Source organism: Euprymna scolopes, chromosome 21, assembly GCF_053919585.1.
Source record: "Euprymna scolopes isolate OS-2025 chromosome 21, ASM5391958v1, whole genome shotgun sequence".
NCBI classification, from domain to species: Eukaryota; Metazoa; Mollusca; class Cephalopoda; order Sepiida; family Sepiolidae; genus Euprymna; species Euprymna scolopes.
The window spans coordinates 11,412,194-11,426,005 of NC_136502.1; the positions used below are offsets into that span (position 1 = coordinate 11,412,194).

General features: G+C 37.2%; 1 protein-coding gene across 3 annotated transcripts in view; it reads right to left on the reverse strand.

Annotated features, from left to right (window-relative positions):
* Positions 1 to 13,812, reverse strand: part of LOC145241988 (protocadherin gamma-A4-like) — a 249,983-nt gene that overhangs the window by 119,641 nt on the left and 116,530 nt on the right. For all 3 annotated transcript variants that reach the window (XM_080104866.1, XM_080104868.1, XM_080104867.1), the window contains one exon: positions 10,241 to 10,339. In XM_080104866.1, the coding sequence (XP_079960992.1) occupies positions 10,241 to 10,260 (20 nt within the window). In that variant the 5' untranslated portion in view covers positions 10,261 to 10,339. The remainder of the gene's footprint in view (positions 1 to 10,240; positions 10,340 to 13,812) is intronic.

Genomic DNA, 13,812 nt, shown 5'->3' on the forward strand with positions numbered 1-13,812 from the left:
TTTGAAAGAAAAGTTTGTGACCTCATAAGGCTGCCAAAAAATGTCCACCTGGCTTACAAGATTTCTTGTAATAGTAACAGTTGAAGGGAGAGTATAAAAGGGAGAGAGAGAGAGAGAGAGAGAGAGAGGGGGGGGATGCACTTACTGGAAGCTTCTAAGTGGTTTTATCCGAATGCAAACAATATAAAAGTTCTTTTTTTTTTTTTTTAAATATTCAGAATCCTTATTTTAATAGTTATCAGTTCTTTTCATGTACAGAGTCCTTGTTAGAATAGTTCTTAATTACTTTGACAATATCTTCCTTGGAATGTATTTTTGTCGTATTTCCTTTTAGAGGTAACCCGCCTTTTCTTTTAAACACGTTTCAGTGTTCATTTTCCTTTTCAACGTCTTTTCATGCCTTCTGACGAGGTTGAGAAAGTACATTCTCCAAAATGAACAAATCCTAGCTCATAAGAGCAAACAACGACCGAATAAATCCTTCCAATAGTCTTTCTTTCACAAGTATTAAAATCCTATGTGAATATCTTAGTTGATTTTACAGTTTTCTTAGAAAAATCTTCTTGAGACGAATTTTCTTCATTCAATCCATGATTATCTTTTTCTTGATCATTATAATGCTCACACCTCTCTGCCATATTCTTCATTCAACAATTTTAATGTCTTGTTAGGACAGAGTTGTAGATCATCTTCAATAATCCTGCAGATCTCCTTGTTTTTTGAGACCTTAAAAGACGTACTCGGTAACTCGATACACCTTTCTTGTTCTCTTTATGATGTCCTTTCTGCAGCTGGTGATATTAATTTAAAAATCCAACATGAGCTCGAATTTGGTGCAAAAAACCTCCCTTCCAATCAACGGGCATAAGGCAGTCACATGACGTAAAAAGGGGGAAAAGGCATGAAAGTTAGGGAAGGGACAGGAAGGAAGGAAGGAAAGAAAGAGCAAAAGGAAGAAAGAAAGAAAGAAATAAAAATGTTGGAAATAATTTCCACACATGACAAAGGACATAAGTTGTGGTTTGAATTTCAAAAGTATGCATTTAAAAGCAGTGTCAACAGTAAAAGCAGTATATGATTCAAATGATAAAGAAAAAGGTGAGAGTTAAAAACAGTCAACAAAAAACAACCAAAAAAAAAATATGTGTACCAACGTCATCGTCAAATAACTTCAGCGACACGTTTTTTTCTCTTTCTACTTTTCGTTTTCTCTCTAATTTAATTTCCCTTTCATTCCCCCCCCCCAATGTTTGGTGAGAATATCTTGCCATTTCAAGCAGACACGCTGTTCCTTCATCCGGTTTTTCATTTATTCCAAGAGGTTTTACAGATCGCTCTGATGAGATTCTGATAGAGATCGACCGCGCAGAATGCAGCGATGCCAACTAACTCTATCTCTCTTTGGCTCAGCAGAGCTGACTGACTGACTGCTAAAGAAAAGCTCTGCACTGCTATTCACCCTGAGAATATGGTCAGGCAGGGGTGCAATCTACCTCTTCAATTAACCAATCAACAAGTGCCACATCGACTCATGCAGAAGCAGATTGGTCAATCGAACTCACCAGACCAGCTAATGCAATGACTACATATCCTAGAGTTTAGCCAGGGTCAACAGGTTATTTTTCCGAATTGGAAAATCAATCGTCAATTGAAATGACATTTTCTCTTTTGTGCAGAGATAATCAATAATAAACATTTTAAAAATAATTCTTTCAATCAAAATCTGAAAATAAACCAGCATTTTTGTTCTTGCGCGGGCATCTTGTACAATAACTGAAAATTAATATCCAACTAAAATAACCGATCACTCAAGCCATACTCGCCTCTGAATCAAAATCATAACCAAACTGCCTTTTAAGTTTTTGCACAGAATTAAATCTAAACAACTATTATTTGTCCTTCTTCTGCTGGTCTGTGAGTTCAATTCTATTACATAACCCTCAAACGCACACATCTATCGAAATCCCAAAGCAAGTCAACACTTCCCCTCCTTCCTAGAAATACCTTTAACCAAACAATTATGTCATTTTTGCATGGATATTGCGTTATATATTAGCCAGCCAATAGCACACATATACCAGCCCTGATATTTGCTAGTTCACATATTGCTAATGTGATCAGGGCCCGTAGTTAATATGGCAGTTAGCTTGGTCTGGAGCTGAATCTCTTGGGACTAGCTACACTGAGGAGGCAATGAGGCTCTACTCAAGCAACAGCATTGCAAATATCAAAGTTCAATCCTTTTAGCGGGTAGTACATTTTTATTCAATCATGCCCTAAATAAATTTTAATAATATTCGAATTTACAGTAAGAGTCAATATTAAAAAGAAAATCCTAATGAGCAAAGGTCCTGGATATGACCTTAAACTATACGCGATGGTGAGGCCCCAGCTTGCAGGCCTTAGGGAGTGTGGAGCCACCCTTTAATTGCCATTGCTCCCAGGTCCACTCTGACCCGGAGTGGTAGTACCTGTTAGGGTCCCAACTATGGGTTAAATAGAATACGACTTAAAAAACAAATATACTATATTAAAAAATCGTTCTTCAAAATCACCAGATTCGGCATTAAATAACCTGAAAAGGGTTGATATGCCGTAAAACAAAACTACCAACCAACCAATCTAATGTGGAAGTGAGGAAAACGTGTGAAAGAAAACGTGCTATATAGTGTGTGAGAGTGTGTACAAGGGAAAATGCATAAAAAAGCATCTACGAGAAAAAACAATGTGAACAAGAATGTGTGAGAAAAAGCACGTGAAAGAGAATAACGTGTGAGAAAGGGAATAGAGGTAAGAAAAAACGTATATAAGAGAATTGTGTAAAAAAAAAAAAAACGTATATACGAGAATTGTGTGAAAAATTGTGCTAGAAAAAAGCGTGTGAAAGAGAATGTGTGAGAAAAAGCATGTATAAAAAGAATTTGTGAGAAAATGTGAAAGAAAACGTACTCGTGAAAACAGGTGAACGTGCAAAATAGAATGTGTGAAAGAGAAATTGTGTGTGAGAAAAAGTGGAAGAATATAACGTAGAAAGAGGGGGAATGTGAGTGTGTAGGAGGGAGAAAGAGAAAGGGCACTGAGAAAGGGGCAGACAGAGAAACAAGAGAACGTGCGTGTGTGTGAAAATACGAAAGAGTTAATATAAAAAAACTGAAATAAAATGTGTGCATATGAGAGAGAGAGGTGGAGGGGGAGAAACTAATTACAAAATCAAAAAACAAACAACAACAACAAAAAGATGAAAAATATGTCTTCGTGTTATCTTTTTTCATTTTATTTATAAAATTTGTTTCTTTATTTCGCCAAATCTCTTCTGAAATAGATTAATAACAAGACTGCTTTTAGATTTGGCGCCACCAAAATGTGGCACAGTGTTTCGAAAGGCCACATCATAATAACAGCGTTTCAGTTCTTCAAATCATGCCGTTATTAAAGAATTAGTCTTTTCTTAAATCTCTTTACACTTTTCTGTTTTGTTTTGCCTTTTTTCCGCACACGATGATATATTATGTCTGCCTTATTTATCGAGAATATGAGAGGGGAAAAAATAAATGAGAAAACAAAGAAAATCTGAATCTGTTCTGAAATGAAAAATATTTTCAAAATTCACTAGCGTTGCATTGTACATATGAATATAGACTGACTTTACAAACAATGGATATTTTTTAGTTATTTAAACATATCAAGGCCCGGAAGCCACTCGGGGATAAGGCTTATTGTGTGTACAGTAATCAAGAGGATAATATCGTAGTAATAGTTGGTATTGGAGATTTGATAAAGTGTCTTACTTAAGGGGGGCGATTAATCAGGAATTTGTTTATGTTGGACTTGAAGACATCCAAGTTGTAGTCAGGTGGGAAACAGACAAACGGAAGAGAGTTCCACAAGTGTGCACTTCTCAGAAAGAAGCTTTGTTCATGGAATCTACGCTTTGATTTGGACACAGATAAAGAATGGGAGAAATTGCTGACAGTGGTTTTAGCTAGACGGGTGTTTATCATGAAAGATTTGTGAGGGGGGACCAGAGACGTGAGCTCGGACGAGCACTTGCCATGGAAATAACGATAAAACAAAGACAGGCTCGCAAAATCTCTTCTGTGGGAGAGAGGTTGCAGGGAAGAAAAAAGGGCATCCCTCACTAATCGACAAAATCTATTTTGTACTTTGTCAAGGCAGGATAGCCTGTTTTTAGCAGCTCCAGCCCAGATGTGGCAGCAGTACTCCATCTCCAGATAGAGAATTGCATCAGTAGTGAGATATCTTCTGGAGTGGTAGAATGATCCCACCATTTTCCCAGCGGCCCGGGAAACAGACTTGATATACGTTTTCCATTTCAGATCAGGAGTAAAGGTCAAACCCAGGAGCTTTTCAAAACATGAAGCCGCACCAAGACAAGAGCTATACATTTCAATTGATGCTAGATGGGGATCAGAGCGTTGATGATGTAAAGATAGGAGCTTGGTTTTAGATGCATTAAAAGTAACCAGCCACCTCTTCCCCCACTGTACCTCGTGCTCAAGATCAGAGGAGAGGGAATCAGAGAGAGCTTTGTCATTCACGGCCTTTGATGTGTTGCCATAGATGGTCGTGTCATCAGCATAGACGTCAACGAATGGTTTAAGTATGTGTTTTTGGAGATCATCAGGAAGAGAGTTGGGCCTAAGATGGACCCCTGGGGGACTCCAACAATACTGTGGGCCTCTGATAGCTGCCCATCAACCACTACTCTGATGAGCCTATCAGAGAGAAATGATTTAATGATTGAGAAAACATTTCCAGTTATACCGTAGCTGGAAATCTTGTGAAGTAGGCCCTTATGCCATACCTTATCGAAGGCCTTTGATATGTCAAGAGCAATTGCCCTAGAGAGGAAGCCTTTGTCGAGAGATTCACTAATCCTATGGGATATAACCATTAGCAGATCATCTGTAGATCTTGCAGAACAGAAACCATATTGCATGTCACTAAGAAGGTTATTTCTGCTGAGGTGGTTGACTACTTCTTTATTTAATATGGATTCCAGTAACTTACCCATGACACACAAGAGACTTATTGGTCTGTACTGAGAGAGAGATGACTTATCACATGAGTTCTTAAATACAGGGCATACTGATGAGGTTTTCCAGGGTGTTGGAAAGCACTTCTTAAGGCAACGGTTAAACAGTTTTGTAAGTATGGGAGTAAGTTCTGGTTGAAGCTTTTTTAACACTATAATTGGAATGCCGTCTGGGCCAGTTGCTTTACTGGAATCACGGTTCTTGATTAGTTTGGCGACCTCACACACAGATATTTGTATGTTGCATAGTGTGTTGTAGGAGGAAATACGGGGAGTTGATGGCCTTCGTCGCAGAGGGTAGAGTTAGCTGCAAAGTTCTTGGCAAATAATCTGACCTTGTCTGCTGCTGACGAGATGACCTCAGGTCCGTTGATGATGGTTGGGATAGAACGCATGCTTCTGTTCAGGATCCTGTTTGCTATTTGCCAAAACTGGAGGGAACCAAGCTGCTGCTCAGGACTGAGCATATAGCTGCCTTGCATTTTTTATTACTCTTTTACAGTGGTTGCTGGCAGTTCTGAAAGAAGCTTTAGTCTCAGTACATCTATTACGTTGGTAGCTATGGAAAAAGTGATTTCAGTGTGCAATGGCAGCAGCACATTCTGGGGAGAACCATGGCTGGCTGTTAGGTTTTTGTTAGAATTTTTTGGATGGTATGAATCGGTCTATGCCTACAATTAACCATTCGGTCAGGTCTGATACTATAGAGGACACATCCTTTTTAAACATGGAATGCAGGGGTAGATCAGATATGAATGTACGGAAGCTATCCCAGTCTGCCATAGAGTATTGGTATACAGTACAGTGGAGAGGTACATCTGAAGACTTATTGCATTTCATTTTTATCTTAACTGATACGATGGAGTGGTCGGAGGATCTCAGGGGAGATAGAACGGAACATGAACATAGCTCAGGGGAAGTTGTGAGAAAAAGGTCTAGAAGGCTTGCATACTGACCGGTAGTATTGGGCACACGGGTGGGTTCGTGAACAATCTGAGTGAGGTCATAGACAATGGCAAAATCATGACAGAACCTCCCCTCATCATCTGTCTTAGTTGAGTGGGTCAGCCATTCCACATTATGGACATTGAAGTCACCGCAAATGTGAATGTTAGCCGAAGGATGAGCAGACAGGATGAGGTCAATTTTCTCAGATATACTTTTAAAGACAGTAACCCTGCTGTTATGGGGGCGATAGAGGGCAAATATAAATGCGGTGGTGTAAGCAAGTGCAACCCGGAAGCACATATAAGGTAAATTAGGGTCTTCTCTGGAGATATCTCTACTACACGGGAAGCCATCTTTATGTAGGCGCATATTCCATGTCCATGGCGATGTTGGGGGTCAGATTTAGATGTTAAGTTAGAGTAACCTTTTATTATGAACTCATCTAGGGAAGTGATCGACCCTATGCCAGTTTCGCTTAGAAAGAGTAAGTCCGGTTTCGTCTCCAGTAATTGAGTTTCAACTTCTGGTAGGTTGGAACGTAGACCCCTGATGTTGGAGGAGACATGGTAGTAAGGATCTACATTGGAGGATGAAGTTCTAGGTTTATCCGTGTTTCTTTTTTAGAGATATTTCATGTTGAGTTTTTGGGGTTTGTGGAACAGGTCGACAGACTTGGTTAGAGTAGGACAGAGAGGGAAAGTAAGAGAGAAAGAGACAGGATATTTTTTTGTAGCACATGATAAGGTAAAGCTGTAACAATTACCCACTAGTATGGCATTGACAGGCCCCACTAGAAGCTACTGCATGGTCCAGAATCCATTCACCAAATGACAATACAGCAGCCCCAGTACTTTGTACCTGCTGATAGGACAGCCTCCTTAGTGGCTAATCCAAGGTTCGGGTCCCTGACTATCAGGTGGGTAATGTCAGCCCAGATGAAACGCTTACCTCCAGCACCCTTACTAGTGACATGGCTACAAGGATAGAAATAGGAATAGAAAATTTCCGACATATCAGGCTACTATTCATGAAGCGCTAACAACCTGGAAAGCAGCTTTTTCTTCACCCTTTGTCAGAAAAATCATTCATTGGAAATGAGGACTGAGGGACAAAAAAGGAGAAGCGAGAGTTACTGGAGCTGCCGATAACACATCCAAAGTGTATTATCTACTCTCCATTAAAAAAAAAAAGTAAGAAGGACCTATTAATCTCTACTTAATATAAGTCCGTTACTCCATTCCCAGTTTAGGACAATATTTCCCATATTTTTGCGTGGATATTTTTTGATAGAGAATGATTCGAGCATTCTATCTTTACCTTATAAGTAAGATACCATAATGGAACTTTAAATTTTTGAGGTCGTTTTTTTTTTCTATTAATTTAGATTTGAAGAACTAATTTTTTTGTACTATTATTCTCACGTCGGCTGCTATTCTCACGTTTTGGTTTATGTAACATCCAACCTTCTTCAAGTGTGCCTTAATAATGGCTCTTATTGTTGAAAAGAATGTTTTTGTCCTATTTTCCAAGAAGCCATAGTAATTATCACAAGAATACATTAAGCAAAGACTACATTTGTAGTGATACACTGAAAAATGGCTTTTCAACTAACAAAGACAAATTTTGTTATTTCCAACAAACTTTGAACAGTCATAATTTTCGTAACTAAATGAGCTACCAAAATAAATCTAATATTATTTTGGCTACATTAAAAGTTTTTAAATATGAAAACATTTTGGTCTGTTTTATGGCAGATAAACTCTTTTTGGGTTATGTAATGTTGAATCCAGTAATTTTGGAAAAAGTTAGCGTTTCAAGTTCTTATTTTTAAATATTTATATTAAGTGTTTGGGGGGTTTTTTTTTTTTTGCATAGGAAATTAGTTTTTAACTTCGCAGAACATGATATTTGCAAAGGGAAAAAAATGTTTGGTGCATTTTTGGTCAGAAAGTATCTCCAAATTGGCTGATCTGGTTTGTGGATTATTTAATATGAAGGTTTGGCATGAATTTCTTATGAAAATTAGCTCATATGATATCACTGGACGAATGCTTAACAATCAAATTCTTCTTAGATAAAAAAAAATCCGGGTTGTTCTGGGTGGTTGTACATCAAAGCATACAGCATAATCACATTGATACACCAGTTCCCGCTAGATCACCGAAGTTAAGCAACGTTCAGCCTGGTCAGTACTAAGTGGGTGACCATTTGGGACTTCCAGGTGCTATATGTGCTCTCCGCTTATCTCGGCATTGTTTCCAGTCGTCCTGGACTTCTCCTTGCTACTGGACACAAACAGTGCCGATTCAGGAGAGGTGTGGTTATGGATTGCGCAACCCCTGCCTCACAATGACATGTGAAACTGCCCCTACAAGGGGTATCCTTTGTCTTTCAAGACTTAACGGAGGTATTGGACATCGAAACAACATGATCGAAATGTCGGTGTGACACAGGGTGTAACGTTGAAGGAACAAAGGACAGAAATAAAAATCCTAATCTGCACTTTTTTTTTAAGTGCAAATAAAATACATTTGATTGAGATTGTCGGACTGACTTTCTCATCTTGGTTGTTATAGTCACAACGTTTCGGCCGTTTTGCCCTCTGGCCTTCATCGGGTGTTTTGTATCGAACTAGGGAACCGTTTGTTAGGAGTCTTCAATCCAACCCTTTATTATTATTACAGGGGTACCGTGTTCGGACTCCAGCTAGGCTCTGGGACATAGTTGCTGATTCTCTGTTTTGAATGTTACTTTTCACTGCCTTCGTTCAGGATTGAACTCAGAGTGCCATATGGCCGAGTGGTCCTAGACTTGTATCAAAGTTTACAGTTACCCAAATGTGCTGAGTTCACTCAATGAATCCAAAAATGGCACCAGAATTGCTCATAAATGAAGCCTTCTTTGTGATTTTATCAAAGTTTATATTTTTCACCCATGTTTCAATATGGAGCAACCCCCCCCAAAAAAAAAATAACGTGGCTAATATGGTACAGAGTTTATTTTCTTTTAGACATTCATGCAGACACTATCAAGTACCTTTCAACCAAAAATGGTAAAGTGCTTTTTTTGTTCACTCATAGTGTCTATTTAAGGTCTTTTAACAAGGATACGGATTTCAAGTTGCAAATAATTTGACATGGAGTTATAAACTGTATAAATTGTAAATGCAGTGCTTTCACAAATCTTCTGATTTAATCAGACTTTATATTGCAACTTCCTCTAAACATTGCGCTGCAGTGGGAGAAGAGAGAGGACTAATCAAAGGCCCAACATATATCATGATGTGCCTGATTCAGGTACTATATAACTTTCCTAAGATGTAGAGAAGGATAGCTACTATGATATCTGAGGCAACAGCTCATAGAGTTATGCCCATGCTGCCTCCATCCTTAGTTAGCAGAAGGAGTCAATGACTTCGAAGGTATTTTCATTTAGTACCATCTCTGAAAAAAAAAAACAGTTAATCAACTCTATTGAAGATGTAATCCAACTATGAAAGCACATAGATTACTAGCAAAGATACCCGACGTTGCCCGGGATTGATTAATGATCAGTGAATGTTTCACACCCCCATATTTTATTGTCATCGAAATCGGTGAAATTGCCTATTTTTCAATCAATTGATTGCCTACTCTAGTTGAGGGTCCATTGCACAGAGAGGAAGCTTCACATGCCTCCCCACAGTTACTTAGTTTTCAATACATTGTAGTCTACATTGCACAATAGAGAACCTACTGCGGATTTTATAATTTTTTTAATCTATATAATGGCTTGAATAAAAGTTTAAAATAAAAAAAGTTAAGTATCATGGTACAATTGTGCTCTAAACAGAAACGTTTATTTTGAACGCATCCCTGTCATATTAAAAAAAAAACTACTGTTGATTTTATATGTTGGGCCTTTCGACTTGTGTGGTAATAAAACTTCTCAAATGCACTTGTGATGTTAGGCTGTGTAAGGTGTTAACTTTGGTCAAAATCGCCCGTTCTTTCTTCATCAGATTATTTCGATTATGGATTATTGATATTTATCTAATACATTCTGGTACAAAACCTATCTAAGAACACTGTCAGGCACATAAAGTACCTTTGTGTGAAATTTCATAAAAATCGAGTCGATAGGGAACGAACTCACAGAGGCACAAAATTCCTTTTATATATTAGTGGAGATACACGTATACAAAGCAAAAAAAAAAAATGAAAAAATATATCTATGTATAAAAATATGAAAACTTACAGAGCACAAGCACACGGCATGAAATCTACGTAGATAGGTCGATACTCATGATTAATGGTTCCACCTTTTGTTTATAGAAGCCATTGGTAAATCGTCTTCCTGAAATTGAAAGCAATAAAAAATTAAATGTAAACTATGTGCGTCAGTATAAATTCATTTTTACTGACGCACATTGACACAGTATAAATCCATTCAATATTAGCTTCTAACAAACAGACAAAGGAAATAAATAAATAAAAATCCGGGTCGGCATTTTTTTTTTTTTTAACAAGAGTTTTTATTACACAGTACTCTCCTGTCTCAACACCATTTAAAATTCTCTCACCACCGTCCATCTCATCCAGTGTACACTTTTCTACTTCCTTCGATCGCATGCCGGCCGCAAGTGGACCATTCTCGTCCTTGATTTTATGCATCCATTTTTTTTTGCCCTGAGCACGTGGTGTTCTTTTTCTTGTCACGCCAACTCGCACACACTTCCTAATTTATATATGCACGTTTTTCAGCTGCTGCTGCTAATCTCTTCGCAAGCCAGCCATCCTTTGCTGCTGCTGATATTTTCCCACGCGCTCATATGCAATATGTTACATATCCAATCTTGGATACGTTCATAATAAGGAAACATACCTGAAACCTTTAATAAATGAAAGAGATTCAACCTTAAAATACATGAAGACAATCCAAAAAATGGTATTATATAGCAAAAAATATTTGAAAAGTACAAATTACACAACCAAAGTTATGGACGTAGAAAAAAAATTTAATTTTGTGGAATCTAAATAATTTAATGACACACTTAGGATGTAAATCCACTTACCCGCCCCCCCCCATACACAAAAAAACAACAACAAAACAAATCAATCAGATAAATAAAATAATTTTGTGAGGATATTCACTGCGATATAACTTAACACAATTACGAGTCAACTTCGTCTTCAAATGAGTTGAAACACTTGTCATTTGACAAAGAGGTTTTACCTTGAAATATATTATGGAACACGGTCATAGACATTAGATCACTGTGTAGAAGTTTTGACTACTCAAGTAAGATTTAGTCTTGTAAAATATTTTTTTAATTTCTTTAAATATAAATATTGGAAGACTCTAAAAAAGTAACTCCTGTCATGTATGTGCATCAGAAGCAGAGATGCATCATTAACTTCTTAGATGCAGAAAAAACTGAACCAATCAACATTCACCAGTGTCTGTTGGACATTTAAAACGCTGATGCAGTTAATACCAGCAGAGTTAGGAGATGGGTTCGTCGATTTTAGATTGGTGACAGAAATGTGAGTGACAAAGCGCCCTCTAAACATTTACGACTGAGGCATCAAAAGAAGGTGGTGACTATGTAGAAAAATAAATTCTGGAGGACAAAAGAAAATAAATAAAAGAGCTGTAACGGCCCTTATGTTTTTTTTTCTATAATATAAGTCTCATCTGTCTGTTTAAGTGTATGTTTGTATGCATGTATGTATGTATGTATGTATATTTGTATATCGGCCAACTAGCACCGTGTATATTTGTGTGTGTGTATATGTGTATTGGGGTGGAGAGGGCTCCCGTAAGCCGTGGTGAAGGCAACCTTTCTAGGAGAAGCAAATCTCTGATTAAAAAAAAAACATAAAGCAGAAGACCATTACCCGCATTAAGCTGGTCTGCAGTTTAATTTGTTGCTGGCTATCTTGCTCTTGCTTGTTGCTGGATCTCAACATTTTGAACCGAGAGAGAGACTTAGCTGTCGTACAAAGCTAAGACTCTGTAACATCATATTTGTATAGATACTCCTTCAGGCATTTGGGGTCATGGATTTTAAATGTCTGAGGGAGTGGCACTCGTCTGACAAGACGCTGCAATCATCATGTATGTATGTATGTATATTTGTATATCTGCCTTAAACTTACGACAAAGGCGACGATTTTCACAAGATCGGTATCATTTTGAAGTTTTATGGCTCGGACAACAAATAATGAAAAATTAGCCAAAAACATAAATTCCTTCACTCTCAACTGGTCAGTTTTCTACAAGGAGGGTTCGATTTTTTGCAACCATTTTTGCAAGTCATCATATCGGTTGGATTGACTTCACTTAATTTTAATGCTCCGAACTTCCGGTCGCGTCATAGAATAGCGGTAAAACGTCAGATTTTCTTTCACTTTCTTTTCTGCTTTCGCATCATGGGTTCGAGCCTGCCTGCCTACTACCACTTTTTTTTTGCTCAACACACACCTCCAAACACCCGGGCAACGCCGGGCACCCAGGCTAGATTATATATATAATAGAAATTAAATAAAATGAATAAATTATCATCATTGGTCTAAAATACAAAATACATAGAATTTCAATTTGGGGAAACATTTTCTTAGGAGGAAGTGACATATCTCAAGTGTTATGCCCTTTTTACTAGAAATCTTAGATACGTTGGTAGAAAATCTTGACAATATCAAAGTGTTTAGTCACTGCCTCTTGCCTCTATAAACTTTTCTCATCAGTATATCATTCTTTCTAACCAGCAATGTTTGTTTAATTTAAATTATCTCCCTTAATAATTACTAGACAAATATTTTAAGAAAGACTTAAATAATTTATCCTTTTTTTGTTACTGAGTCACTTTTATTACTGTTAATATGGACAAAACATATATATAGGAAAGATAGGACAAAAATTACAAATAAATAACATCATCATCTTCATTTGTCATATTTAATCTGGAACTAAATTACTCCATGCAATTTTTATTATATTTCTTTACTTTCCTTTCTGTTTTTTTTCTTTTGTTTTGATTTTAAGTTCTTCACTGAAGCATTGATCCTTACTTGCTCAAAATCCATCATGAGAAATTTGCCTTGACTGAATGTTTAGCGAATCAGAGAGATGGCAAATAAGGAGAAATTAAAAAGAACAAAAAAAAAAGAAAAGAAAAAAGAAACTTGGTATTATTGAGTAATATCCCTTTTAAGTTTACTACTACTACTACTACTACTACTACTACTACTACTAGAATTGGAGTTTAATACTACAACTACTACTATAATTTATTTTTTAAGCAATATATAGTAACCAAAGCCTAGTTCTTATTTTAACTTTTCTCTCCCTCAAACCTTTTGGTACTAAATACAATTTGTCATTTTTCATTTTCTATGGAAGGGGAACCTATCTCCAATTTCCTCAAAATACTTGAGAAAGAAAGTTGATTATCTATTTTTCCCCAATGCACAAAATAAGGATAAACCCAGAACCCCAACTTCTACACTACTAGGTCCCCGTCTCCAAGATTAGAGTTATACATTTCAACCTTTTAAAGGTTGACATTCAATTACTGGAGACCAAACCCGACTTGTTGTTCCTGTGCAAACTTGACATCGGCCCAACTGTTTTGGTAGATGATTCCATGATTAAAGGTTACTCAAACATGACTTCAAAATCTGATCCTCTGGATTGTCATAGCGATGGAATATGTGCCAACATTAGGGATTACATTCCATATGGCCAAGACATCTTCAACTAAACATTAAATTGCCCTGTATATGCTTCTGAGTAACGCTCACAGCACTGCATTTATATTTGCCCTC